This window comes from Rhinatrema bivittatum, chromosome 11, assembly GCF_901001135.1.
Source record: "Rhinatrema bivittatum chromosome 11, aRhiBiv1.1, whole genome shotgun sequence".
In the NCBI taxonomy this organism is placed as follows: domain Eukaryota; kingdom Metazoa; phylum Chordata; class Amphibia; order Gymnophiona; family Rhinatrematidae; genus Rhinatrema; species Rhinatrema bivittatum.
Genome location: NC_042625.1, coordinates 71,592,317 through 71,619,876, shown reverse-complemented (window position 1 = coordinate 71,619,876; position 27,560 = coordinate 71,592,317). Strand labels below are relative to the sequence as shown.

General features: G+C 47.1%; 1 protein-coding gene across 7 annotated transcripts in view; it reads left to right on the top strand.

Moving 5' to 3' along the window:
* The first annotated feature begins 652 nt into the window (after positions 1–652).
* Positions 653–27,560, top strand: part of CCDC9 (coiled-coil domain containing 9) — a 37,863-nt gene continuing 10,955 nt past the window's right edge. For 3 of the 7 annotated variants that reach the window (XR_003859180.1, XM_029619497.1, XM_029619492.1), the window contains exons 1-13: positions 689–777; positions 1,125–1,179; positions 1,900–2,004; positions 2,366–2,515; positions 2,990–3,391; positions 4,756–4,839; positions 12,149–12,319; positions 15,989–16,170; positions 16,342–16,397; positions 16,671–16,715; positions 20,014–20,134; positions 22,920–22,995; positions 23,229–23,673. Coding sequence is in view for 6 of the 7 variants with exons in the window: in XM_029619497.1 (XP_029475357.1) it covers positions 1,177–1,179; positions 1,900–2,004; positions 2,366–2,515; positions 2,990–3,391; positions 4,756–4,839; positions 12,149–12,319; positions 15,989–16,170; positions 16,342–16,397; positions 16,671–16,715; positions 20,014–20,134; positions 22,920–22,995; positions 23,229–23,673 (1,840 nt within the window). In the remaining variant the exon portion in view is untranslated. The other 4 variants (XM_029619493.1, XM_029619495.1, XM_029619494.1 and 1 more) reach the window with 4 other exon arrangements.

Genomic DNA, 27,560 nt, shown 5'->3' with positions numbered 1-27,560 from the left:
GACACATTTTGAATATAAAGTTAAAATGTAAAAGATTACTGGCATTCTAAATTAAATCCATCTTCTCCACTAATTGTCCTTCTACCCATTTGAATACTTTTTGAAAGTGCTTTACCTTCCCATTTGTTCCCTCTCTTTACTCCCCCCTCCACTCCTGGCTTCTCCTGCACCAATATCTAAGAGTCCCCAAAAGAACAAAATACATTATACCACTGCATAAATAAGGCTGGGAAACCACTTTATTTGTACTATGGAAATTTGACATTTAAAATAATGCAAAGACAAGAGACTTCAGATATTCTGCCACATAATTTTCTAACCCTTGCTGCAGCAATCTTTGGCCTGTGTTACTATGTTGCAGTATCGCCTGTCATCGTGTTACAATGCGACAAAGACCTGCAGCCAGCTACAGGTTCCTCCGTTTGTTTGAGAACAAGACCAACGCAGACCACTAGCTCTCCAAAACCTGATGGGAACTGAGATTTGCGCAACAGGTTTAACGGCTACTGATATGGCTAGTGAGGACCAGAAGGATCAGATGCTAGATTCTGGCAAAGCCCAGTTCTCACGCCCCCAACCCAGCTTTTCCCTCCATCTGGCTGCCAGAATTAAAGATGGCCGCAGCGGCGCGAATCACGTGGGGGGAGGGAGCCGGAAGTGACGCGCAAGGGAGCAGGAAGTCGCAGGTGAGCAATGAGGGATTCCCTGTGCGCTCGCCGCTACCCGGGGATCCGGCTCTTCCTTAGCTCAGGCCATAGGTTGGGTAGAAGGTTCTAGGTGTGATTTTTTATATTTGCTCTACCCCCCGGAAAATTAGTTTAGCACCACGTATTGTTATAGCCCGAGTGGAATATCCGCAGAATGCTATGTTTGTTTATTGTGTAGTTTGCAGGCTTGCGCCCAGGTTTTGTGCTTTCCACATTCCAGCAACTTCCCATGCCTCGGCCACCTCACTGTCACTGGGTGCGCATTCCCCATCTTCTATCTCACTTCACACTTGCTGCGCAGTCCCCCCCGCCTCCCCACTACTCATTAACCCCCCGCTTCAAACGCAGTGCCTTGCGATTCTCTTACCGGTGGTTCTAATTTCTGCTAATTCGTCCATATTTCTGCATCTTTTCCAGGGCAGCGAACGAACATCAGCTTCCGACAAAGAGCAGGACCAGACGCACAACAATGGTAAGGTTGCCCTCTTGAGTGGGCCACAGGGACATGCTTGCCTAGCGATACCTGTAGTCTGGTTTGCCCATGCGGCCAGTTTGCTAACGCCCATAGCCTATAGTCTTTAATATCTGCGTATAAAATATCGCTTTTATCCCTGATGCCTCCTATGAGGCGGGAGCAATGTTTTTCCCTGGTAGAATACAAAGGTTTAAATTAATAAACTGGGTACGGAAAGCTGTGTCCCCACCCATCCATATACCGCATACGCAACACTTTTCAAAGGTATTTATCTTGATAACGAAACAGTTTCCCGATTAAACTCTGAGGGGCTGAAAACTTCCGACCCCTGAGCAACAGACAGACAACATACTTATGTTCAAGGATGAGGGGTGTGGTCAGAAGCGGTGGAGGTAAAGTACAAGCGAGGATTTCTGCATTGAAATTCTCAGGCAAAATAAAATAAAAACTGAAAAAGAAGGTCCATAACCTTGTGGAATGTGTTCTGTGTATTTCCTTCATTTCTGGTTGCTGGTCTATTGCAAACTCTATTATGTTCTGTAAAATGGTTGCGTGTGTAAATAAAAAGCAGACCTGGCTTTGAGCCCTTGCTGTGGAAGGTTGCACGCAGGTCTTTGCTGATTCAGGGTGCAGGAATGGTTGGGTAGCACCCCCCCCCCCCCTCCCCAGGCAAACCATGTGTGCAACCAATTTGGTTGTGTTTTTTTGCTTTTAAAGTCATCTGAGGTGGATCTGAAGTCCAAAGAGGAGAAGGATGCTGAATTGGATAAGAGGATTGAGGCACTGCGGAAGAAGAACCAAGCCTTGATAAAGAGGTATCAGGTAGGAGGCAGCTTGGGGAGCATGGGGTCTGTCTGTATTCAGGTCAGAGGAGAAGGCACCATTAACATGACCCCTTCTCTTTGATATCCAGCATTCATCAGGGAACCATCTTGCACAACTTCTCCCCTACTCTGGCTGTAGGGTGAGGATTTTGCAGGGCATTTGTTGGATGGGGGAGAGGGAAAGAGACTTCTGGCATGTTCATGGTCCAGTTTAGCAGGAAACTTCCCTTCAGCTTTTGCCTTGGGTAGGGTTTGAGGCAGGGCAAGTACCTGATGCAGTGGTTGGGATGGGACAAATGACTTTCTTTGCCTAACTGAAAAAGGCAAACCCCCTTAAGCTTCCACTTTGTGCCATGAAGGAAATCGAGGAAGACCGAAAAAAAGCAGAGCAGGAGGGAATCGCGGTGACCGCACCTCGGAGAGTAAAGCAGTCCGACTCTGATCCTGACAAAAAACGGAAAGACAGGGCCAACCTTTCCATCACCATTGATACGTCCAGCTCCGCCGGGGTAAGAATAGCAATATGCAGGTCAGATTAAGGGCTAATCCAATCGCAAAAAAATAAGATGTAATACACTCGTGCATATTACTTCGTTACGGGATGTTGAATATGTGACACTGCACTGCTGAGGGGAGAAGCCTGCTGAGACCCAGCACAGTACCACCCAGTTCTGGCTCTTTATAGCCAAAAGGGTTTGGTGCTGGAATAATACTTAATCCATCAGACTGCTGCCTTGTGCTGCCTTACCAAATTTATTAATAGCAGAATAGGGGACTGATAAAATAGCTGGATTCTCTTTCAGAAATGGTCCAGGATTGTACACATGAGTCTCACCAAGGGGAGATTTGGTATTATCTCTACTCCGCTCTTTAATGACAGGCAGTAAATGTGTTCCTAGGGCCTTAACTGATTCCATGTTTGCAAGTGCACAATATGTGGTGTTTATTGTTTTACATGGCATCTCCTCTTCCCTTATTCCCAGGAAAAACGAATCATTAATGACCGTAAAACTCCCAGCACTCCCAGAAATATCCCGGAGCCACCCAGTCCGCCGCCTCAGAGGGATCCAGGGAGGACCGTGGCGCAAACTGGGCCATCTCGTTCCAATCGATCACCCAATACGGAGAGATCCAACTGGGAAGGGGGTGGAGATGGAATGGGGCACAGAGGGAGGGGGCGTCGGAGCCGAGGAGGGGGCAGAGCCATGCTAGGCCATGGGAGCAGAGGCATGGCAGACCATGAAGGAGGGACAGCACCACTTCCAGAGAGAGGTAGAGGGTTGGCAATGCCAGGACGTGGGGGAGGGGTGGATAGAGGACCCAGCACAGATGGCGGCGGAGGCGACGCTGGCAGCAGTTTGGGTGGCCTGGATCGAAAAGCCAAGGTACTGTATGACAATAGCATTTTAACCTTTTGTTAAAAAAACAAAAAAAAACAAAAAACTGAAGAAAAGACAACACTCCCCACAGAAGAGAGCAGCACAGGCAGGCCTAGTGACATCTATGCGCACACTCAGATTACAAAAATGGTACAGTGTGGACGGCAGCAGTACCAGTTTTTCTCACACTTTCTTCCCCACCCCAAACCACAGAACAGGCAGCAACAGTGCAAACTCATCTTCCCTGCATGCATACACTTAATGCGCTGCTGCAGCACAGACAGCTGCAGTGCAAACATTCCTCTCTCTCACACACACACACACACACACACACACACATCCACACACATCCACCCCTCCACCAAAGAATAGGTACAACCCAGAGCAGCAGTGCAAGGTTCCCCACACATACCATCCTGCTACAGAGATCAAGTATGTGCAGCAGTAGTGTTAATTCCCTCACCCCAGAACAGGTAAAGCACGGGGTACATGAGCTTCCGTCGCACGCACTGCCCCAGCACAGAACAGCTTTCTTTTATTTGAACAGCTGTCCAGATCATTTCCTAGCCTGTAGCCAAATGGACTCAGCACCAGTGGGTTTATGCTCCCCTGCCAGCAGATGGAGATGGAGCCAGGTTTCAAAACTGACGTCACCCTAGACAAACCCCTGCAGTGACCTCAGCCCTTCAGTATCTCTCAGTCTTCAGCAGATGCAGACATGCTTTCCCTAAGGGGATCGCTGTACCTTTTGGAAGAAGCAATTCTAGTTTTAAATTGGAGAAAAGACTGAGTCCTGCTCTCCTGCGGTGATACCTAAAAGGTCCCTCCCCCAGTTGAGAATTCCTGAGGTAATTTCAGAGATCCCTTTAATTGAACACCTTTCCAGGTCATTTAGGGCTCAAAACTTGTAATAGTGTTAACATTAGGAGTACAGTCTCTTTTTCCCTCTGTTTATGTTGGAGAAGGCCTATGAGAAGCTGTGGCAAAACAGGGCAGTAAGAGAATTTTTTTTTGGTTTAAGCTTTGGGGTGGTTTTCCATGAGCAAAATCTAAAACCAGAAGCAGTTTAGCAATATCAAATGGAAAAATCAGTTTTCCTGTACCAAAGGCTGAATTGTAGCCAGAAACTGTTATGTTTTAAAATTTACACAGATTAATTCAGAGTAAAGATGTCCCAGGGCTTCCCTGATAGTATGCAGTAACCAGAACGCTCCTGAGCTGCAGTTGTCTGTCAGTTTGTCAGCAGCTGACGCTCAAACTGTGGATAATGAGGTCCGACAGAATCAGGATGTGGGGGTGGGCACGTTTCTCTTGGGTTATGTAAATCTCTTATGCACCTGACATCCCACGGTTTCCCTCTCCCTGTTCAGGAAAGGGAGGAGAAGCGCAGGCAGAACATTGAGAAAATGAATGAGGAGATGGAAAAGATTGCTGAGTACGAGCGAAATCAGAGGGTGAGTTATTTTTAAGAGGAGCAGAGCTGTGGTCTTCCTGGTAGCAAGTGACTCTTAGCACCCTTCGGTGGTACACATCTGCTCTTTTGATGGATTAAAGTAACTTTAATTTTTTTTTTAAAGATTGTTGATATGCATCCAGTCGCTGCAGGATGGATGTAGAATCAAGCTCAGGCTGTGTTCCTGTACATACCTGGATCAGTCCAGACAAGTGGGTTTTGCATCTCTACCAGCAGATGGAGGCAGAGGACAAATCTTTGAGGCACTGCCATATAACACAGAGTGCCACCTGCAGTCTCTTAGTATTTCTCTGTCTCCAGCAGATGGTAGAGGTTCAAACCTGCAATCTTCACAAAAAGTTTAGATTGCGAGAGAGAATTTCTTTGAAGAAGATTTTAAAGGCTCCCTGAGGTGTTAAGCTCCCTTGTGGACCATCCTTCAGATGAAGCAGGGTGACGGGGGTTGGAAACCCCTGGTTTGTGTTCGTCCTCGTCTGCCTGGAGACCCTTATAGCCAGGGGACTGGCTCCTTGAGGGTCTCCGATGCCGCCTCCTGAATCTTCACCAGCCTGTCAGGGAAGTTCTCTTTTGTCTTTTATTTCTTAAGCTGTTTAAAAAAAAAAAAATTTACCTTTCCCATATGTACCCGGATCAGTCCAGACTCCCAGTATTTCTCTGTCTCCAGCAGATGGTGGAGGTGCAGATCTCTTCAGTCTGGATTAGCTAGGAATATTAAAAAAAAATAAGACCTTAGTTTAAAAAGGAAAAAAAAGAAAACTTAGTATAAGAAGGACTAAGAAACTTAAAGCTTCCCAGGGGGTTGTCAGGTCCTGGTGGGACCATCCCCCCTGGTATTTGAGACTGAGGAGCAGAGGGTTGAGAACCCTGTAACAGGCCCTCTTGGCAGTTTTCTGGGGGTGACACCAGGGAGCCCGGTTCACTCACCCTCACAGGGGGACAGGTACTGTTTGTCTGGCCTCTCCGGACCTCTCCTTTCTCCGCCGCAGCTGACTGATATTGCATTCCTTTTTTTGGCGCCATTCATCATGCCTCGTGGGACGGCCTGCAGCGCTTGTGGCAGTGCACGCATGGCTCTCTCGAGCCGGGATTTGCTCAGAGTACCTCTCCGGGGGGGGGCACCTTGGGGACAGCAGAGAATGCAGTTTCACGCGGCGGTGACTCCCGGAATCACAGAGAGCCTGGGAGGCTTAATTGGCCGCATCAGCCTGCAGACTCGTTCCCGCTAAGTGCGGGAATGGCAGCCATTTTAAATGTTTTTGGTTTTTTTTTTTTTTTGCAGCACAGGAGTAGGCTGCTTTGGGGGAGGAAAATTTCCCACCACAGCTATCACCACGGCGTGGAGCCCCCGGGGGGGGGGGGGGGTGTTAGGCCAGCTGATCGTGAAAGCCCGTCGGAGGAGGGCCCAGACTGAAGGGATTTGCACCTCCACCATCTGCTGGAGACAGAGACATAGTGGGAGTCTGGACTGATCCGTGGTACTACAGGAACGAAAATTAGTAGGTAAGGACCAGTTTACCTTTATTTGTAGCAGCTTAAAGGAACAGTCGAGTGTTGAGTGCACCTGTGGCAGCCGGGAGCTGTCGGCACCTCAGGAGGGGAAGGTTGGGGGGTTTCTCCTTCTCCCTCTTTCCAGGGGTGGTGAGGGAAGTAGCGACTGGGGCTGACAGGGACCGCGGGTATAGTTTGGTTTGCTCTTGTTTGCCAGTCAGGTTGTTGGGCCGACACAGCCGCACGACTTCTTGATCGGGACAGACTGCTATCGCATCGGGGTTTCCTGTGCACTGCTCAGGCTGGTCTGTTGGAAGTTGCTGTTGCGGCCGCGTGTGCAGCCTGCTGATGTGTGCGCGTGGCGGTTACAGCTGCGCCTCTGGCGGTTACAGCTGCTTCTGTGGCCTGTGGCGCAGCGCTTCTAGTGACTAATGGCGCCAGAACCGCGTGTGGCGGCCTGCAGGACCCACGGGGTCTGGCCTTCTCAGCTGAGCAGTATATCCCTATGTTCCAGCTGCAAGGCAGGAGATGAAGGGACCTCGACCGGGGGTGGGGGTTCCTTAGAGAAGAGGGCTCTTCGGTCTTTGAGTCCACAGGGAATTGCAGACAGGGTCCTGCGGTCAACAGACTCCATGATTCCCCCCTCCCAGTTGTCACCTGTTGTACAAAAAGATCTGGACGGGGGTGGAGATTAGGAGGGCAGCCTGCCTGAACAAGGGGCTGAAGACCCCGAAGATTTTTTGCCAGAGTTCGTTCTGCTCCTACATAAGGCCTTCCTGGCAGGGAAGGGGGCAGGGATCAAGCGTTCGAAGGGGAGGCTGCCACATCGTGCTGCCAAGAGCCCTAAGGTGGCCCCTGCCAGGGGATTCGGGGAGCTGCTGCAACGCCTGGGTTTGGGTCGAGTAGATCCGGAGGCTGACACCAGGGATGGGGAAGACTCTGGTAGCCGGATAATCCTTTTGGATTTGCAGGGGACCGACCTGGATGTGGACGTGGATGCGACCCCCAAATGTGGACCCAGATGCGAATAAGGATGATTTGGACCTGGACGAGTTCTGTGTCAGAAGGAGATGACCCTCAGGTAGTCCGCTTGCTTAAAAAAGGAAGTATTGCGTCCCCTTATTCCACAGGTGTTGCAGGAATTGGGGGTGAAGGCGACTCAGAAGGAGTCAGATAATGAGGGCATGAATCTGATCTTGGACGAACTGCGGGGGCCCCCTCATGCCTTTCCCTTGCTGAAGAAGATTCGCAAGCTGGTGAACCGGGAGTAGGACTTTCCGGAAGTGGGTATGGAGTTTGGAAGGGCAATGGTTAGCTTTATCCCCTGATGAAAAAACTTGGAGCTCCTGTGGGTACCGAAGGTGGATGCGGCAGTTTCACTGGTGACCAAGACGAGGCTTTGAGGGATGTTCAGGACCGCAAGTTGGAAATTCAATTGAAGCAGCTGTTTGAAACGTCTGCTTTGAGTCTCCGAGCTGCGATTTGTGGTAGCAGGATGCAGAGAGCTTGACTGTGCTGGGCGCAGAAGATGCGAGAGCAAGCCTCCTCGGGGGATGTGGATTCTCTGCAATCAGCCGTTTGGAAGCTGGAGTGGCTTATGTTGTGGATGCGCTGTATGATTTGGTCCACATTTTGGTCAGGAGCATGGTCTCTGCAGGCTTTTGTGGTTGCGAAATTGGTCAGCGGACATGTGGTCCAAGGCCCAGTTGTGTAACCTTCCCTTTAAGGGAAAGCTCCTCTTTGGGGAGGATTTGGATGAGCGCAAGCGGCTTCTTGGGCAGAGTATTATTTCTTTCTCCCCAGGAGATTTGTAGAGTGGCAGTGTGGTCTTCGCTTCGCACTTTCTCCAGACATTACCATTTGGACGTGCAGCAGGATGCGTCTTTTGGTGAGAGTTTGTTGCGCATGAGCTTTCGGGTTCCTGCACGTTTTAGAAGTGCTTGGGTACGTCCCACTTGTCTGGACTGATCTGGGAATGTACAGGAAGGGAAAACTGGTTCTTACCTGCTAAGTGGTATTACAGGAACAAGAATTAGCAGTCCAGAGACCCTCCCCGTCGCTGCCAAAAGACTCTTTCCTGATAGTCAATGTAATGTATTCAGAAGAGTTTTTCTGAGCAACTTTTTTGAGTTTCTGGAGATGACAGAGGCTCCAGTGCAGGGGGTTCCTGTTCGCCCTGGAGAAGGTCCTTAGGTTCTAATTCTTTGACTTGGGTACAGGTCAATATTAAGGGACTGCAGGTGGCACTCTAGGTTGTGTAGCTGTGCCCAAAGTTTTTGGTTCTCTGCCTCCATCTGCTGGTAGGGATGCAGAACCCGCTTGCCTGGACTGACTTGTGGTATTATAGGAATGAAAATTAGCAGGTGAGAACCAATTTTCCTTTTTGCAGCAGTTGAAGTTGGCAGAAAATCAGTTGTCAGTTTGCTTCCATAATTTATCAATTCTTTTTCATACGTATTTTTCTGCTTTTCATCAGTATGACTTTTTTCTTCTACCTCTTTAAGATATTTATTTATAAGCTTTTTTTATATACCGATATTCGTGTTTACATATAGCTGAAGGAAAAGTACAAAAAATGAGGGAGAGGGAGCAGCAAGGAAATATGAACCAGCAAAAGAAGGGTGAAGAGAGGACAGAAAAAACTAATATAGGCAGAGTAACTATGGGTAAAACAAGGTAAAGTGTTACATGATGTAGCCAGTAAGCAATATATACAATCTAGCAAATTATACAGTAAAACATGGTGGGGGGGGAGGAAAGGAGGGCAGGGGTAGGGGGCAAAATAAAGACGAGTAAGAACAGTCAGGGAGGGAGGAAGGGAGAGAGAAACGAAGGAACAAGGAAGGAGGGGCGGGGGGGGGTGGAGGAGGAGCAGGGAGGAGCTACTGGAACAGGAGGGGAGAAAACAGGGAGGGCACAAGATCTGCTTCATATAAATATTTTCAAAACTGCACGTTTACCCTCTTGGCTGCCCACATTAGAGCAGGTGCCAAGTACGTGGATGGTTTTATCCAAATATTCAAAGGGAAGGTGAAGTACTAGTGTGATTTCCCTTTGGAAATGTATGTAAAATATGAGCATTAAAGCCATCCCCATGCTTTAAAGCTTTGCAGGCTGTTTGACAATCTCCCCATTTCTTTTATTGTGCAGTTTGTGTGTGTTTAATTTTTTAATATCCATCTGTATTGGGGCATTTGCCATTAGCTGTCAGTTCGTACATCATGTCTCGAGGCTTGGGAGGGGGTGCTGGGCCTTGAATTTCAAGCCAACAGTTGTCTAGAGATGAAACAAAATCATCTGCCCCCATTCCTAACACACACAGTCTGGCCTGTCACAAGGGTGCGCAAGGCATAACATAACTAGATTAAAATGGTATGCAAAGTGTAGCTGAAATTTCCGTCCATAAACAGGGCTGAATTAGCCATAATGTGGGTGATGTTATCTGGCCACATTGAACATACTTGTCTCTCCTAGCTAGTAGAACTTTTAGCTCCACTGAGCATGTGTCGGAATTCCTGCTCTGGCGTTGCCTTGTGAACCACTTCAGTCTTTTTTTTTTTTTTTTGTCAGAGTACTGCATGGACATGTATTCAGTCTCTCTCTATTTTTTTTCTTCAATTTTCTCTGTTTCTTGTAAATTCTTAATCTTCAAAATTGCCTCGCTGCCTCAGCAGCATCCCCACCAACACTTTTCAGCACTACCCAAAAAAAAAATAAAAATTTTAAAGTACTTATCTTAAGATGTCCAGCAAAAAGGCCCCAGTAAGTGGACATGAACTCTCCTACTAGGCTTGGGACTGGACCACGGATGTCTTCTCATACTTAACTCGCTAGAGCTTACAAAATGGAGGAACTGCATAAGTCGCTTAGAAATTGATCTGTCTTTTGCAGTGCAGCATTATCTACCTCACTGGGAAGAGAATTGAATGGGAGCTTCTCAAACACTCCCTTCAGCAACACAGGCTGAAACTTTAGGGGGTCAAGTAGTTTGTACTGCGTTGAATCCACTCTGAAAAGAGCAAAGAAAACAAGAATTTTATTCCAGTGCACCACCAGAGAAGGAGCCCAGGTTGCTTGATAACTTCAGGAAGAACATTTTTCAGAGCTCCATGCTAAGCTCAAGGATTCCTTCTCACCAGTTCTTTATATGCAATACTTTCATAACTGTATACAAAAGCTGAAACCCTTTCCTCAGCCTAATGAAGAAAGAAATTACGGTCGGCAGCTGTTTTTAAATGCTGAAGAGTGCATATGCCATCTTTGATCGGTCTATGAATCGTTCAATATCACGGACCTCCACAATTCTGTCGGGACACGGTGCATGGTCTGGTTGAGGACCTATGTGAGATGATCCTTGTCTCGGGTAACACCTAGGTGGCTGTCCTTGTCTAGTGGAGCTACTTTATGGAGAGAAGCTCAGAGAAACAGTTGCACAGATAAGAGCAAACTGTAGCGGTCCAATTCTTCTCAGCAGGAACTGAACTACTATCTTCTTCGAGATGCTGCTCCTACATTTTTGAGAATGTACTTCCAGATACACCCCTTCCAGCCATTTCAAAGATACTGCCTCTTTTTCGACAACATGAATGCTGTCAACCTAAAGCAATGCAACAAGTCCAGCCCAAGCGTAGATAGAGCTTTTGATCACTTTGCAAGTCCACCAACTGCCCTTTCCAGTTGGACGGAGAATCTAGAGCTTTCTGAAGGAATGGCACAAGATAACCAAAGACCACTGGATTTTCAAGATCATGGAATCTGGATACTGTGTGATGCTGTCATCTACCATCTGTTTTTCCTAATTGTTCAGCCTCTAATCCAGATCTGTCTCACTTGATACAGCTCTGTGTGGAAGTAGAATCACTCTAACACCGGTTCATCAGATGCGTCTTAATTGGGCTCTGACCCTGAAAGCTCATGATTCAATAAATTGGTTAGTCTATAAGGTGGCACCTGCCTCTTGTCAATTTTTGGTCATCAGAACACGTTTGTCTCCTTAAGGCCTAGATTAACCTCTTAAAGAGTAACAGTAAATTCAGACGAGCAGTTTTGCGTGGCCTGTTCACCCAGTAATCTACTCTCCACAGTGGGGGACCAATTTGTTTATTCAGTAAACATGCCACTGCAATCCTCAACTTGGGATTACCCACATGTTCCAACTAATTCATCCCTGCTTATTGACGGAAAAAGTAAGTTTGATTACCATAAATGGTGTTTTTCATAGATAGGATAAATTAGCCATGCTAAATACCCACCTGCCTCCCTGCAGAGTTGACTAGCTGGCTAGATTTAGCTCTAAAATCAGTTGAGGAGGCCCATTAGGCAGGCCCAAGCAGGAATTCCTGCACACACTCAGAGCTAAAAGCTCTACTAGCTAGGAAAGACTAGTCCATTTGGTGTCGCCAGATGACATTACTCATATGTCGTGGGTAATTCATTCTGATACCTACTGAAAAAAACTTTATGGTAAGCAAACTTGTTTTCTAGAATTTTCCCTGTTTTCCCCCTCCCCGGGAGTAAGTTGTTTAGAATGGTATTGTGTGTTTATATTTCACGTATAACACATTTTTGTGTGTTCAGTGAGAGGTCATCATGACCTTGAGGGAACTTGATTCTCCAGGACCAATTTGGCCATTGGAGCCCAATGCTAGGTGATATCACTTGTGCTAGTGTTGGTAGTTGCTCCAGTGTCCTGCACCAAATTGTAAATTGCGACTGCCTGGTGTGCGCTTGTTTTTGTTGATGGATGAGCCTGCTTTCGCTCACCTGTCCCCCTCCTTTCTCTCCTCCCTACCCTGCTACAGGATGGCGTTCGTGAGAAGAACCCGTTCCGGAACTTTCTGGATGATCCGCGGCGGTCGGGACCATTCATGGACCTGGATAGGAAGGAAGGCAGCAGGCGCCACACGCGTAACTGGGGTGGGACGGACTTTGAGAAGGTGAAGACTGGTATGGAGCAGGAGAGGGCTGGCCACGTATGTATTTCAGCACCTGCCACAGCACTGGCATGATTCTGTCTCTCTGGCTGACGTGGGTTCTCAGATTTCCCGAGTGTCATGTAGAACCTCTACACCGCACTTAACACCCACTCAGGGTTAACCACTTGGAGGGTCCTGACCAGGTCTGCCTGCACCTGCGCATGTACTCCTACACTGGCAACTTCTCACCCGCCTGCTGGGTCCTGCTTGCTTCTGGGCAAGCACTGCTCCCCTGAGCTATCCCTTGATGATTTCTAGGGACACTGGGACCCCACACCGCCCAGGGGTCACACACCTTCTAGACATACTCCTGCAGAACATATCGGGATCATTAATCAGACCGAGACCAGGCAGAGCTAACAAACCATTGAGTTTATTAACAAAAAATGGGAACAGTGAAGGGAAAAAGCTTAAATCTGCAAAGAGATAATAAAAAGGATTAAACAAAAGTTAGCTAAAACTTTCCACTATTTATCAACGCCAGAGGATTTTAAGGAAATGTGCTGCTCACTGGAGTTTTGAGCAGGGACTCTGCGCAGAGATCTGTAAGCTCTGTTCCCAGCTGAGACGAGAGGATTCTTGCACCTTCAGGGCTAGTTCTCTCTCTGAAGAGCCAGTTGGGGCACAAAGTATTAACATTAGCTCTCTGATTATTGGCCTTCTGACTAGTAACAGTTTTCTGGCCAATGGTACTTCAGGATATTAGTCTTACAGCTTCCTCGAGGATGCTGTCCCAAGCCTCATTCTGAGTCAAGCCAGCATCCCTAGCCTCTGTTCCCTGTACGTACCCGGATCAGTCCAGGACAGCTGGATTTTGCCTCCCTTCCAGCAAATGGAGACAGAAAAAGACTTTGCGGACTCTGTCCTATACCCCTGAGATGCCACCTAGTGTCTGCCAGTATTTATCTGTCTCCAGCAGATGGTGGAGGTGCAAAACCTAGTGTCTGGTAGCTGTGCTAAGTTTAGGGTTGGATTTTGTCTGACTTTTGGATTACTTAGTGCTTGATTTTACAAGGGAAGTCTAGTTTAAGGGTCCCTTTTAAATTAGCATTTAGCCTCCCAGGGGGTTGGCAGGACCCGGTTGGACCATCCCCACTGATACTAGAGGCTGGAGAGCAGAGGGTTGGGAACCCTGGAACTGCCGCGGCTGAGGGTGATACCGCGGGGGTCCTGGCTCACTCACCCTCAGTGAGACCGATTACAACCAGGTTAAAAAAAAAAAAAAGTTGTTTAGTGCTTTGGGCTCTCCGGCCTAGCAACCGCTCTTTTTTTCTCCGGTTTTCACCACTTTCCCGGCCCGTTTTTTGACCAGGAAATCTGTACAGTCACCGCGGTTCTTTTTTCAGGTACTGCTAAATCGAGGCCGGGGATATGCCTCGTGGCGCGGCCTGCTCCGCGTGTGGCTTTCCCGCGCTGGGGTATGCACAGCCTGTCAGGAGGGGAAGGCCCATCACGGAGAATTCAGCACAAGTCTGACAAGGACAGCTCCAGGCCACATCGGGAGCCTGAGAGGCCTGATGGGCTGCGGCAGGGCTCGGATCCCTTCCTGCTTAGTGCGGGATCGGAGGCTTTGCTGCAAACCATGAGGGATCAGGAGCGAGCAGTGCTGGTGGCTCTGGGAGAGAGGCCCTCTCCTCTACCACTTTCCCCGAGGCCGGCTGCCCCGGGGGGGGGGGGAGGGGGTGCGAGTGCGAAGTCTTTTTCTGTCTCCATCTGCTGGAGGGGAGGCAGAACCCAGCTGTCCTGGACTGATCCGTGGTACTACAGGAACAAAAATTAGCAGGTAAGAACTAATTTTCCTTTTTGAACTACATTGCAAGGTCAAACACTACCTGCAGGCCAGCACAGAGGTTGGGGGCCATGTGGTTTCATGTTTTAACTTGGTCTGAGCCCAGGGAGGTGCGTTGATACCTCTGAAGGTCATGCAGTGAACCGTGGAGGTGAGAGCATACCTGCCGATCAGGATTTTGCAAGTTCCACTATTTGTACTGAGAATGCTGGAAAAATATTTAATTTGATTATGAAAGCCGGATTGCCAAGTGCTTTGTTTTAGCTGAGGCCTGGAGGCACAGAAGAGAGCAAGTAACTCATCCCAAGGTCCCCACCTATTTTGGAGGGGTTTCTTGAACTCATGTCCCAGGATTTGCCCTGAATCTTGGTCCAGTGCTCAGTTCACTAGGACCCCTTATGCTGAAACTCCTTTGGTTTTCCTGATTTGGAATAAAACCAGAGTTAATACACTGTTGTTGACTCTTGACAATGAACTTAGGAAATACCAGCAGAGAAATTATAAACAATGTCCAGTTTTATAGGGAACCAGGCCCAGAGTAGCTTGGCAGGTGTTCAGGAATGAATAAAGCAATGGAGCATTTACTGTATCAATTTTTTTTAAACTTGATCAGTTCCATCCCCTTTAGCACTGATGCAGGATAATCTGGATTTGGAAAACTGTATGTGGGTGACAGCTGGAGCAGAACGATTGGCTGAGCCCTTACGATAAGGAGAGATTTCTTAGCATAGGAAGACATTAAAGTTGGTGGATATAAGTATATTTGTGGAGTGCAGATTTTGGAGAGGAACTTGCAGATGAAGAGATCCAAAAAGCATTTGCATGAATTGAAGCATTGATGTTCATAAATATGAGAGAGAGTTTAAATTACTTCATAGAATATATATCTCTAGAGTCTGGGGAGTTAAAGGAATCTTTGGTAATCGTATTTATGTGAAAATTACAATTGCCAGGAATATTATTTTGTATGTTTACCAGTTGTCACAAATTGACTTCCTTTTGGAGGAAAATATTTTGACTGGACAAAATATTGAATTGCTTGGTATTATGATCCAGTAAACTGGCTTATCTTGGAATTTTGCCCAGGGATCACAGACTATGTAAACGAGGGAAAAAGGTTTGTAATTAATGCCCTCTTATTAGCTAAGAAAAAGTATTCTATTATGTTGGAAAGCAGGATGAGTGTCCCACTTTTTTTCTGAGTCGGAAAATACTAATGAAAGGCTGTGCAAGTAATAGGAAAAATGAAGTTTACTGTGAAGCAAAATAGAAATGATTTGTCTAGTCAATATTGGGAGAAGTTTAAAAATCTTTAATAGAATTAGCTTCTGGCAATATGTAATGCACCTATATTCAATGTTTGTGACCTGGGTATGCATGAGGTGTTTGTGGGCTGGGATTGAGATTGAATGGATGATGTCTGTGGGGAAAAGTGCCCTGCGTTTTGATTGGATAACAACATAGTACAAGACGTCCGTGTTCATGTCAATGTGCTGATCTTCAAGATGAAAAATAATAATATTTATATAGTATTGAAGCTGTTTTTCAGATGTTCCAATTAAGATCTTAAATTTAAGAAAAAAATATTGAGGTCTTCAACTGGGAAATTTAGTTTAACATGGGTTATTTTATTTAATTCTGTTCAATTGGAATCTAGCAATAACTGGAAGTAGCAGTTGGATTATTGTATTGCTTTGTTTATATATCCTGAAACTTCCTCATAATATTGGCAAATGAGGGCTTACGTTTATAAAAAAAAAAAAAAAAAAAAAAAAAAAAAAAGTAGCAGCGGACATCAATCCCACTGCCGAATCAGCCCCATGACATTCTTGTAGGATATGCGTCCCTGTAAGAATCTATCTATCTATATGTACTAGGGCAGAAGATCGGGTCCTAAGGATGCTATGGACATGACCTTGTCAATGACCGGCCGGGAGAGGGCCGAGTACGTGCGCTGGAAGAAGGAGCGGGAGCAGATAGACCAGGAGCGGTTGGCGCGACATCGCAAACCTACCGGGCAGTGGCGGCGGGAGTGGGACGCGGAGAAAAATGAAACCATGTAGGTGATCCGGCCAGCCGGCCGCAGCTTTTCTCCGTTCTATTGTCTCTGATAAAATAGCACCACAGTCTGGCTCACGCAGTTTTGTAATCTGTGGATACAGGATTGATGATGATGATTTTAGGGTGGGGACTGACCTGCCTTTTCCTCTGCCTTGATAAAAATTTACAGGTTTAAAGATGGAGCGGCACCAGCATCTGCACCAGCGGACCAGGGCGGTAGACGAGGTGGGTTAATAAAAGGCTTTGTTTATAATCTGGGTGCCTCCTTTTTTTTCCCCTCTCTCGCTCTCACCCCTTCCCTACCTTGCCCTGGATGTTTGAGAACGATGTCGTGGAGAACACCACATCCTGAGCCTCCTAAGCCTTTTCTACTCTCAAGTTACTGCAGATTCTCTCTGCCGGTGTGTGCCAAAGTGCCTGAATGCTTGATATGAGGTATTGGAAACAGGGGTATGTTTCTACGGCAGTTACCATCTCTCACTTTTGTCTTGTTAACAGGGCAGGGGTTTTTCAGAAGTTCCCGCTGCGGTTTCTGGTCCTCAGGTCTGCTTTGCTGTGATAGTACACTTCCTGTAAGAGTGTCCCAGATGTCCTGTAGATTAACTTTTCTTGGTTGGTGGGGGAGGGAGGAAGTGTGTGGGTTGTGGGTTTCTTTTTTTCTTGCAATATCTATTCTGGGAGCAGTGAGAAATCCCTAAAAGAGCTAAGAAATTGCTTTTCTTTTAGCTTGAAGTCTTTCCTGGAAAGCCTTGGTAGTAGTGGGCAGACTTTGAGCTGACTTTCTGGCAAAACCTGGAGGCTGACACAGGGTCGGGGTTTTTTGTTTGTTTGTTTTTTTAAATCCTGCAACCTGGTGTAATGAGAGAGTTGTAGTCTCTGCCTCTCGTTTTGAAATCCCATGCTGGTATGTGTCAAAGAACCAGTGCTGGCCTACAGCCTCTCTGCAGGAACTGTCTCACTAGGCTCTGCTTCTGGGTCAGCTGGGTTGAAATGTTCCCTTAAATGTTTCTGGGAAGGTCCTCATATCTAGGTTATGGGTGGCAGCACACATTCTTACAGTGTAAGAACGCATGCTGCTTTTTTTCACTGAATCAGAAAATCAAAATAATTTTTTTTTCCAGGACATCTGAGGCACTTGTGTTTTGAGCTGAAGTGTGGATGTCGCCCAGGGGTAAGCAACTCCAGTCCTGGAGTGCTACAAACTAGGTCTGGTTTTCAGGATATCCAGAATGAATATGCATGAGATAGATTTACATGCAGTGCCTCCATTGTAGGCAAATCTCTCTCGTGCATATGCATTTTGGATGTCCTGAAAACTTGGCCTGTTTGTGGCACTCCAGAAGCAGAGTTGCCGCCCTCTGTAACTTCTGCCCTGCTGTCATGGAGTGAAGCTCACCTTGCATTATGGTCTCTGCATGCAGATTGGACTTTGCTTTTAGTAACAGTTTTGAAAGAACTAAAAAAAAACAACAAAAAAAAACAAACCCCCTGTAACATACAACAGATATGCTTGGATGGCATTTTAAAAATCCCAGTCCTCTCTGATGTAAGGAGCCTTGGTGTTTTTTAGACTTGCAACTGTCAATGAAGCCACAAATTCATGTGGCCAAGGTAGCCTTCTGTAGGTTTAAATTGGTGTGTGGCCTTTGCAGATGTTTTGTACAGTAGTACAATCTCTAGTTCCTGTTCATACCCCAGATCAGTCCAGACGCATGGGCTTTGCCTCCCAACCAGCAGATGGAGACAGAGGAAAAAGCATTACTGACAATGTAATACTTTAAATGGTGTGCTACCTGCCGTCCCTCGGTATTTCTCTGTCTCCTGCAAATGGTAGAGGTGCAAAACCTGCAGTCGTCTGGTTAGATGAACAGTTTACTTCAGGGGTGGTTAGGTCCCTTAGGGGGCTATTCTTCTGGTCGAGTGAGGTTAAGCAGGGGGTCGGTGATCCTTTGCTTTAGTCCTTTCCTGAGGAGGGGGTTGAAAGCCACTGGTACTGGCTCCCTCATTCCCCTGCCTCTTCTCTTCTGTGCTGCCGATGGCCTGTTTTTCACTGTTCTGGTCTAAGGAAGTGACTTTTCCTTCTTTTTTTTTTTTTTAATAATAATGCAGATGGTCTTTAGTGCATCTCAGCTCCGGAGGTGGTGTATTAATGCCGTGGTGGCAGGGCTGCCGTGCTGCATGGACTGTTGGATGTCAGCTGCCCAAATGTGGAACCTTGCATTTTATTTTGTAGCTATAATTTGGGTTGCTCTTCCCTAAGTGCATCACTTTGCACGTGTCCACATTAATGTATTTAACATGTTAACATTAAAACGTTTAAGTACAGTAAAAAATCTATGCCTCAACCATGCGCGTCTTTAAAAAGCAAAGCTATCAAGGGGATCAAGAGGTGATCCAGGAAACTACACACCGCAAGTGACCTCTGTGCCAGGCAATATGGTAGAAACTTTCATAAAGAGCAAAATCGCTGAATGTATAGACAGGCATAGTTTAATGGGACAAAAACATGGATTTAGCCAAGGGAAGTCTTGCCTCATCATTTTGCTACACTTTTGAGGGCGTAAATAAATATTTGGATAAAGGTGTTCTACTTGTTAGAGTGCATCTGGATTTCCAGAAAGCGTTTGACAAATTCCCTCATGAAAGACTTCTTAGGAAATTAAGTCATGGGATAGGGGGCAGTATCCTAACGTGGACTGCCAACTGGTTAAAAGACAGAAAACAGAGACTAGGGCTAAATGGTAAATGTTCCCACTGGAGAAAGGCGAACAGTGGAGTGCCCCCAGGGATCTGTTCTGGGGCCACTGCTTTTGAACGTATTTATAAATGACCTGGAAATGGGAACAAATTTGCCGATGACACAAATTTATTCAACGTTGTTAAATCATAAGAGGACAAGAAATTGCAAGAGGACACTGCAAAACTGGGAGACTGGGCATGCAAATGGCAAATGTAATATGTCATAAAATACTTTAAAGTGTATTTGTCAAATGACATGATTATCTCTGTTGTTTGCAGGGGACAATTTATTGGAAGCAGCAGAGAATAGAAGAGCTTTTAAATCATAAAATGATTTGTTGAGGGATTCTTTTAGGACATGAAGGCTACTTTGCCACAATGCTCGCAGGGTGACCTCCATCGTCCAGTGGTTTCGGCTAATTTTTGAATATCTGATAAAATGTTCTGAGCTTTGTATTTTATAGCTACTCTGCAGGAACAGGATTGATTTTCTTTAAATTAGTAAATGTGGAATAATTTCAATGCAGTCACATCAGTTTGAGCCATTTTAGTTTTTACTGGGTTTCGTGGTGCACAACTGAGGGTTTCTCTTTGGCAAACACGGGCCCGGCTCAGACCGTTGCACGGCAGGGAGCCCTTGAATGTTCTCCGCAGGCCTCCTGATATGTTCTTGGGTGGGCAGATGTGATTAGAAAGCAAGCTGGCCCCTTGCTAACGGTGACAGTCTGGCCTGGAGAGGAAGACATGCCAGGAGCTTGCTGTGCTCTTTTTCACTGCATTATTTTAAAGTTAAAATATATTGGACAGCTGAAGTAAATATTTGGTGAAATAAATCACATACAAGGCACATTCCCCAGCATTAAAGAATGAGACGTAATGCCTTGTATGCGATTTCTAAAACATTTGGGTAGTGTAACAGCCCGGGCCCCGTTGAGAGACTTCAGGTCTGCTTTAGCCATGGGTTTCTTGCAGTGCTATAGCCCTACCTCTGTCCCTGCCTCTTAGGCGTGCACTTGTGAATGGGATTAGAGAGCCAGTGGAGGAGGAGGTTGCATTGTGCTTGGGACCCTCTTAACCCTCGCCCTCCCTTGCTGTTTTTCAGAGGAGAGCAGGCGGGCACCCAAGCCCCCGACATTTGGAGAATTCCTGTCTGAGGGCGGAGTGGCCGATTCTGGCCGGAAAAAGGGACGTGGCCGGAGCAGGGTTGAAGGCAAAGCCTACAGGTGGGCTGTCTTAATTTTGGTGGCTGTATAAAGTGACCAGTGGCCGCACAGAGCAGTTCAGCCTCTCCACTTGCTTGACTCCGCACTTTGCCCAGAAAGTTTTATATAGACTTAACAAGTCGAGAGGCAAAAAACAGGCATCACACAGCAATGTTTGTACCATTCTTGTTATTTGTATATTGGAAAAGGTTTGTAGTTCAGCAATATGAGGGCATTGCATCAGTCTGCTTCCTAATTAGGTACCCCAGGGATGCATGGTAAATTCACAGGAAGTCCAATTAATTCTCCTTCCCTTTGCAAACCTCTGAAAGTGGACAGTAGTCCTCTTCTGCTGGGGGTAACTGTCTCTGTGCAGTCTTTACCCGAGGGGATTTCATTTCTTGGTCTTCACAGAGGGGTAGATTTTCAGGCGCATCAGGCGCCAACAAAAGTACGCTGGATTTTAGTAGATACGCGCGTAGCCGCTAAAATCCGGGATCGGCGCGCGCAAGGCTATCGATTCCGTATAGCCGGCGCGCAAGGCTATCGATTCCGTATAGCCGGCGCGCGCCGAGCCGCGCAGCCTACCTCCGTTCCCTCCGAGGCTGCTCCGATTTCGGAGCGGCTTCGGAGGGAACTTTCTTTTGCCCTCCCCTCATCTTCCCCCCCCTTACCTTTGTTGGGGGATTTACGCCTCCCGGAGGGAGATGTAAATCCCCGCGCGCCAGCGGGCCCCCAGCGAGCCGGGACGTGACCTGGGGGCGGGTCCGGAGGGCGCGGCCACGCCCCCGGACCGCCCCGGGCCGTAACCACGCTCCTGACACGCCCCGAAAACGCGGCACAGATCGTACACGCCCCCGACAGCCCCCCTCTGAAAACCCCGGGACTTACGCGAGTCCCGGGGCTCTGCGCGCGCCGGTAGGCCTATGTAAAATAGGCGCACCGGTGCGCAGGGCCCTGCTCGCCTAAATCCGCCCGGATTTAGGCGGATTTAGGCGAGCAGGGCTCTTAAAATCCGCCCCAGAGAGCTTGTGGAGCTGTGTAGGCTTAACTCTTTGTCCCAGTGACTCGTCCTTCCAGTCCTGGGCCCCCGCTTCACCTGTTGTGCCCTTTCTCCATGGCAGAGGAGGGAAGGTGTGACAGAGGTCATTACTTAAAGGACAAATCACATTTTTCTGGGCTCATTATGCGGTGGTGTGTGTTTTATTTCCCTTTTTCTGTCGCAGTTAAGTGAGATGCCAGCTTAGGTTTCTCCCTTAGGTGTGTTATAGTGCTGGAGCTCAGTGTACCACAGAGGGAATGTTAGAGGACCTTCAGGATGAGGGGGGGGTGCTGATTATGGTGCGGGTGGCTGCATATTTGCTCTGGTTTAGGATTGCCCTGTTCCAAGGCCCATATTCACTAATGGGGCTGGAGAGGAACCCACCACGGTTTCTTTTCTCCTTCCTATCCAGCTCTCATCAGGGAGCTGTCCTGTAATGTTGTTCATGTCTCCTGGGTGACCTCCTTCCCTCCCACTATGGTCTGATGTATACGGATATGGAGCTATGTAAAAAGAAAAGTCAGTACAGTGCTCCCACTTATTCAATAATCACCTTTTATAAACCACCTTGGAGCCCCAGATTACTACTTTCTGTTGTAGCGTCTGACTTTGTGACCCATTTTATTTTAATGAACTGCGTGGGTCAGCTTGTCTGGTTAGTGTGTTGTTTCTTTGTTGACTTAGTTTATCCTGGTCTTTGCTTTGTATCTAGCAGCGATTTAAAGTTGCACGGGTATGTTGAATCGTGACGTTTCTTGGAGGGATTCAATGATCATTGGCATCCCTTTCCCCCTAGTGCCTGTCTTGACACTGGGTACCCCTCCTTAAACCATAGCCATGTAAAACCAACCCAGCCAATTATTCCTTGGACCATCCTTGCCCAATCCCCCTTGCATGGGAGATCCAAATCTTACGGCATACCGGGGAGCGGGACTGGGAAGGACCCCGCTGTTACGAAAGCATCCCCTTTGCACATGAGTGTGAAATTGATGAGAGAGGGGTAATCTGTAGCTTCAACCTTTCTCTTACTTGCAACATCCATCTATCAGTCACTTTTTTTTGTGCCGCAGATGTTAAAAGGTTTTTCCATTGGCGCTGATCGCTAGCTGATTCTGGCAGATATCCCCCACCCCTCCTTTTTCCCTGCCTCAAAATCTCATTCTCTAATGATGTTTACAGGCTGTGATACCTTTTTTTTTTAATATTGGATCCAATGTCTGAGAAATCCAAAACTTCCAAGGAATCTGGGCTTTGCAGCTCACACGGGGTCCCTTCTGCCAGTGGGAGTGAAGGAGTGCCGTCTGTCACTGCAGTCTGGTGGGGTATAGAGTTTCAAGCTGTGTGTTAAATAAATCTCTCTGGATTTGCACTCGGGGGGCGGTGGTTTCAGTTCTGTTTGGTGATGGGATAGATGAAAAAAATGACAAGTTTCTAAGAATTGGGGAAGTGCATTTTTCATCCGTTTCGGCGGTACCCGCGTACCTCGCAGACTTTTTATAGTACACGGGTAAAAACAGATAATATGCGCATAATTCATTAGTAAAATAAAACACACCCATACTATCCGTTTCTACCCGTGTACTGTAAAGAATGCAAGGTATGTTTGCACGGATGAGACGAAAGCACATTCTTACTGAATATCACTGTCTAACCTTTCGCTTTGTCTAGCAGTTTTTCGTGAGCGGCACTTTGCAGCGGTAATACCAGTCTGCTGTTGCAGCTTTCTTGATTACATTAAATGTTGTCCTTTTCTGCCTTCTGCAGTATGCACGATGACCGGTGGGAGAAACACGAGGAGGAAGAAGTGGTGGCGATTAAGGAAGCTGATCGTGAGATGGAGGTAGGGTGTGTGCATCTCTGGCACAGAGTGGATTCTCCCAGAGGTGACGGCAGGTAGAGTTTTTCAGGGTTAGCCGGCTCGGGGCCCACTTGGATCTCCAACTTGCTGTCCGTGTAGACATCCTGTATTCTGGGGTGTGGTGGTTCTCCTTTTATAAGATATGTAGATGGAATGGGATTGCAGACCATACTTAAAAATGCCTTTCAAATGAAGGTTGAAATTGTTTTTGGCAGAAAGAAGAGAGAAGCCCGGAGCATGAGAACACATCCAAGACTGAGGAAGATGACGATGAGTGGGAGGATGCCAGCGAAGAGGAAGAAGAGACTATTGGAGGAGCAGAGTCCGAGGAAGACTTCAAGGATGCAGAAAGCCAGCCGGTCGCTGCCCTCGCTAAAGACCAAAGGAAACCCCACCCTCGTGGCACCCCCAAGATAAAAATTCCACTTGCAGACACCGAGCCCAAGAGCACAACCCAGGAGGTGAAACCCTCAAGCCCCTTCTCCCCCACTGATGGGTACCAACCAGTGTCTGACTGGGGAGAGGAGATGGAGCTGCAGTCTCCCCGCAGCAGCATTGAGGATAGCCCCCTGCAAGCAGAGGTCAGGAGGGACATTTCGGAAGGTGACGCTCCCCAGGCGGAGCATGGCATGCCGAGTCCTCCAGAAGACCCTGCTGCAGGTAAGAACTGGCCTCTGACTCTGGCAAGGAAGAACTGTACTAGTCGGGGCAGAGACCTATGAGTTGGGAGGAAACAAACCTGAGATGGCAGAAATCAGTGACTGTATGTCCTCTGGATGTCTTGCTTTATTTCCTTGTGCCTCCATTCTAATGCACAGCTCTCTGGGCACATCCCATGGCTTCTGCCTCTCTATAACTTGTAGGGGGTAACTATTGAAAAGCCATTTAGAAGGATAACAAGAAAGTTTATCCATCTAAATGGCTTAGCCGCATTTTTTTAAATTCTTACCTGGCTAAATTATAGCCGGATAATTTGTTATCCAGCTAGAATTTAGCCGGGTAAGTCGGGGGCGTTCCTGGGATTTGAGGTAGGCGTTTTAGGGCGAGCTAAGTTAGCCAGTATTCGGTATTTTGATATTTGGTTAACTTAACAGGCTAACTCTAGACGTGCCATAGGCAGGTTTAAATTTAGCTAGATACCACATATCCGGCTATTTGTAACTTATCTGGGTGTATTCATTGGCGCAGCCACACCACTTAGCGGCTGAATATTTACCCCTTAATCGTTTTGTTTTAAAATGAGTTTTCTTACCCTGCTATACCAGTCAAGACAAGTGGGCTATCTCCCCTTGCTAACAGATGGAGATAAAGAACGGATTTCTCTGACGCGTCATCACAACTTAATCTCCAGTATTCTTTGCCTCCAGCAGATAGTAGGAAGCACTCATGGTACAGCATGATTGATGTTCCCAGTCCTGAGGGGGGCTTGGCTGAACCTGAGGGGATTCTTTTCTGTAGAGAAGCCTTAAAAGGAAGTAAAGGCACCAGAGGGGTTTGAGGAAAGACTGGTGAGTGCAGCTGCTCGAGGGGAGGTGGTGGTTTTCTTGCCTGGTAAAGTCCTCTGCTTTCCCGTGCATCGTAACGTCGGTGTGCAGTCTGTGGTAGTAAATGCTCCTTTGCCGGGCAAGGCACGTTGTGCGCGTCTTGCCTGAAATCTACAGAAGGGGTAAGAAGTATCATCTGGGGCTGCAGGGGCAGTGCCAACTGCCTCAGGGAAAGAGTCCTCTTCATTCCACCTGGAGAGGAGAGCAGACCACACCACAGGAAGTTGCAGATGTGGCTTATTCAGTAGGAATGGCCGCCATCTTGGTTGATTGGAGCTCAGGGCAGATGGTCTGTGCGGCATAGCCTCGCCAATATTTATACACCCCTCCTCCCCCCCACCCCCCCCATCTTGTTGCTGCTCCTCTTGAGGCTATATAGAAACATAGAAATGACGGCAGAAGAAGACCAACCGGTCCATCCAGTCTGCCCAGCAAGCTTCACACATTTGTTCTCATACTTAACTGTTTCTCTTGGCTCTTAGTAATCTTATGTTCTAATTCCCTTTTCACCCCCACCATTAATGTAGAGAGCAGTGCTGGAGCTGCTTCCAAGTGAAATATTAAGTTTGATTAGTTGGGTAAGCGGCAGCATAGCTCTCTGCCATGAAGCAGAGGGCAATGCTGGAAATGTGTGAAGTATCAGTTTTTCTTTTCCCCTGTCATTGAAGCAAGGAGTCATGCCGGACATGCACCGAAAGTGAAGAATGCCTTGAAAGTCACATTAACTATCATCAAATATTGAAAAGCCTAATAATTGGTAATACCTATAAGCCCATGAACCCATCCCTGTTTTTTTTTCTTTTTTTCTTTTCTTTTTTTAATTGTTTCTTTCAGATGTTCCAGGTGGATGCATTGGTATCGTCTGTTTCCAGGAAGATGACTATCCTGGTGGAAGGGGGGTACCTCTGTCAAGTAGACACAAGATAAATTAAAATTTCCCAAAGAATGTATTCATCTCAGCTCTTACCATCTGTGGTTTTGGTTCAGCATGAGGAATGGTGGGGCTGCCATTATTCCATGTATTTTGTGGTTCCAAGGAAGGACTTGCTCCTTCAGGTCTTTTCTTGTTCTTACGGGAGTAAACAGTCTCCATCTCTCAATTCTGAATGGAGACTTTTTGTTTTGGTTTTAGCAGCAGTACAGGTGGGTGAATACCTCTCCTCTCTAGATCTGAGGTATATTTCCATATTCCCATCAGGGAGGACATTCTGAGGTTTCTTCAGGTTTTGCATTCTGAACCAGCATTTTCAAGGAGCTTCCTTTTAGCTTAGCTACAGCTCCACGAACTTTCACCAAAGTCATGGTGGTGGTAGAAGGAGTTTATGGTTCATCTGCATCTGGACGATTGGTTGATTTAGTGCCAAGACTTATCAAGAAGGCCTCAAAACTTCCAGAAGAGTGGTCCAGCTGTTAGAATGCTTGAGATGTGTGATCAGTTTTACAAAAAGCAATTTTTATTCCTTTTCAATTTCTGGAATATCTGGAAGTCATGTTTGATATGAAGCTGGGACATTTCTTCCTGACTTCAGAGAGAATAGCCAAGATTGTGGACCAAGCACAGAAATCCTTATTTCAAAGAGCGCCCATAACTTGGAATTTTCTCCAGCTTCTGGGTTCCATGGCAGCCACCTTAGATCTGGGTCTCTTGGTGCAGATCACATGTTGCCCTTACAGATTGCTGCCCTCTCTTGCTGGTCACCCCAATCCCAGAATTATGAACACGCTTCCTCTTCTGGCTTCAGTGCGGGAGAGTCTCGTGTCATGGTTGGCGCCCCAAAATTTGTGAAGGGTGTGAGTCTGGAGCCTCTTCCCCCCCCCCATGGATATTGATCATCACAGATGTGATTTTTAGGTTGAGATATTCATTGTCTAGGGTTATGGTCCCTGGAGGAAGCTGCCTGGTTTATCAACAGTTTGGAGACCAGGGCTATTCAGTTGGCTCGGTTTCTTCCCTTAGGGGAAAGGCAGTTGCTGTAGGATAATGCAGCAGCAGTGGCATTCATGAACAAAGACAGGGTGGCACACAGGGCCCGGGAGTATCTGAAGAGACCAGTCTTCTGTTTCATTGGGTGGAAGAAAATCTTTAACAGTTGTCAGTGCTTATTGCTGGTCAAAATGTTCAAGCAGATTTTCTCAGCAGAAAGCTTCCAATCTAGGCAAATGGGAGCTTATTCAAGCAGCATTTGAGGATATTGGACTGACAATGTCCCCCACCTCAAGTGGACATGGTGACTCTCAAGAATGCCAAGGTCCGCAGGTTCCTCAGCCAATCTGAAGGCATAGATGCTGTAGTCCAGCCCTGACCAGAGGTAGAGCTGCAGTTCATGTTTCTTCCATGGCCTTTGAAAAGAAGGATTCTGAGACAGTTGAGAGAGAGAGCCAGTCCAAAATGTCCTGGTGGCTCCAGACTGGCCCAAAAAAAAAAAAAAAATCCCTGATATGTGGATCTCATGAGGCTGCAGATCTGCCATTGTGGTTTTTGGGAGCCTGAGGACCTGTCTTCATTCTCGCTTAAGGCTTGGCTCTTGAGAGGTAATGCCTATGAAGGAAAAGGTATTCTGCTTCAGTAATCTCCATTCTGTTGAAGGCCCATAAAAGGTCTACATCCTTGGCATGTGTTTGGGTCTGGCATCTCTTTGAAGTGTGTTGCAGGGATTGGACAATTTCTCTATTGTGAGCAGATGTTACCATTTAGCCTTCAGCAAGGCCTGGATCAAGGGGTTGACCCTGAATTCTTTGAAAGTCCAGGTGGCCACAGTCTCCTGTTTTATGGGTGTAGGGATTCTCAGTGGCATTCTAGCCTAACATTGCTCACTTCCTTTGAGGTGTGAAGAGGTTATGCTCTCACTTGAAGCTGGTGTTTCCCCAATGGGATCTGCATTTGGCTCACGCCTTTAAGTTCCCCACCTTTTAAGCCCCAAGATGTATATCTGCCAGGGATATTTATCTGAAAGCTATATTTCTAGTTATGATCTGTTTGACTAGGGGCATCTCTGATCTTCA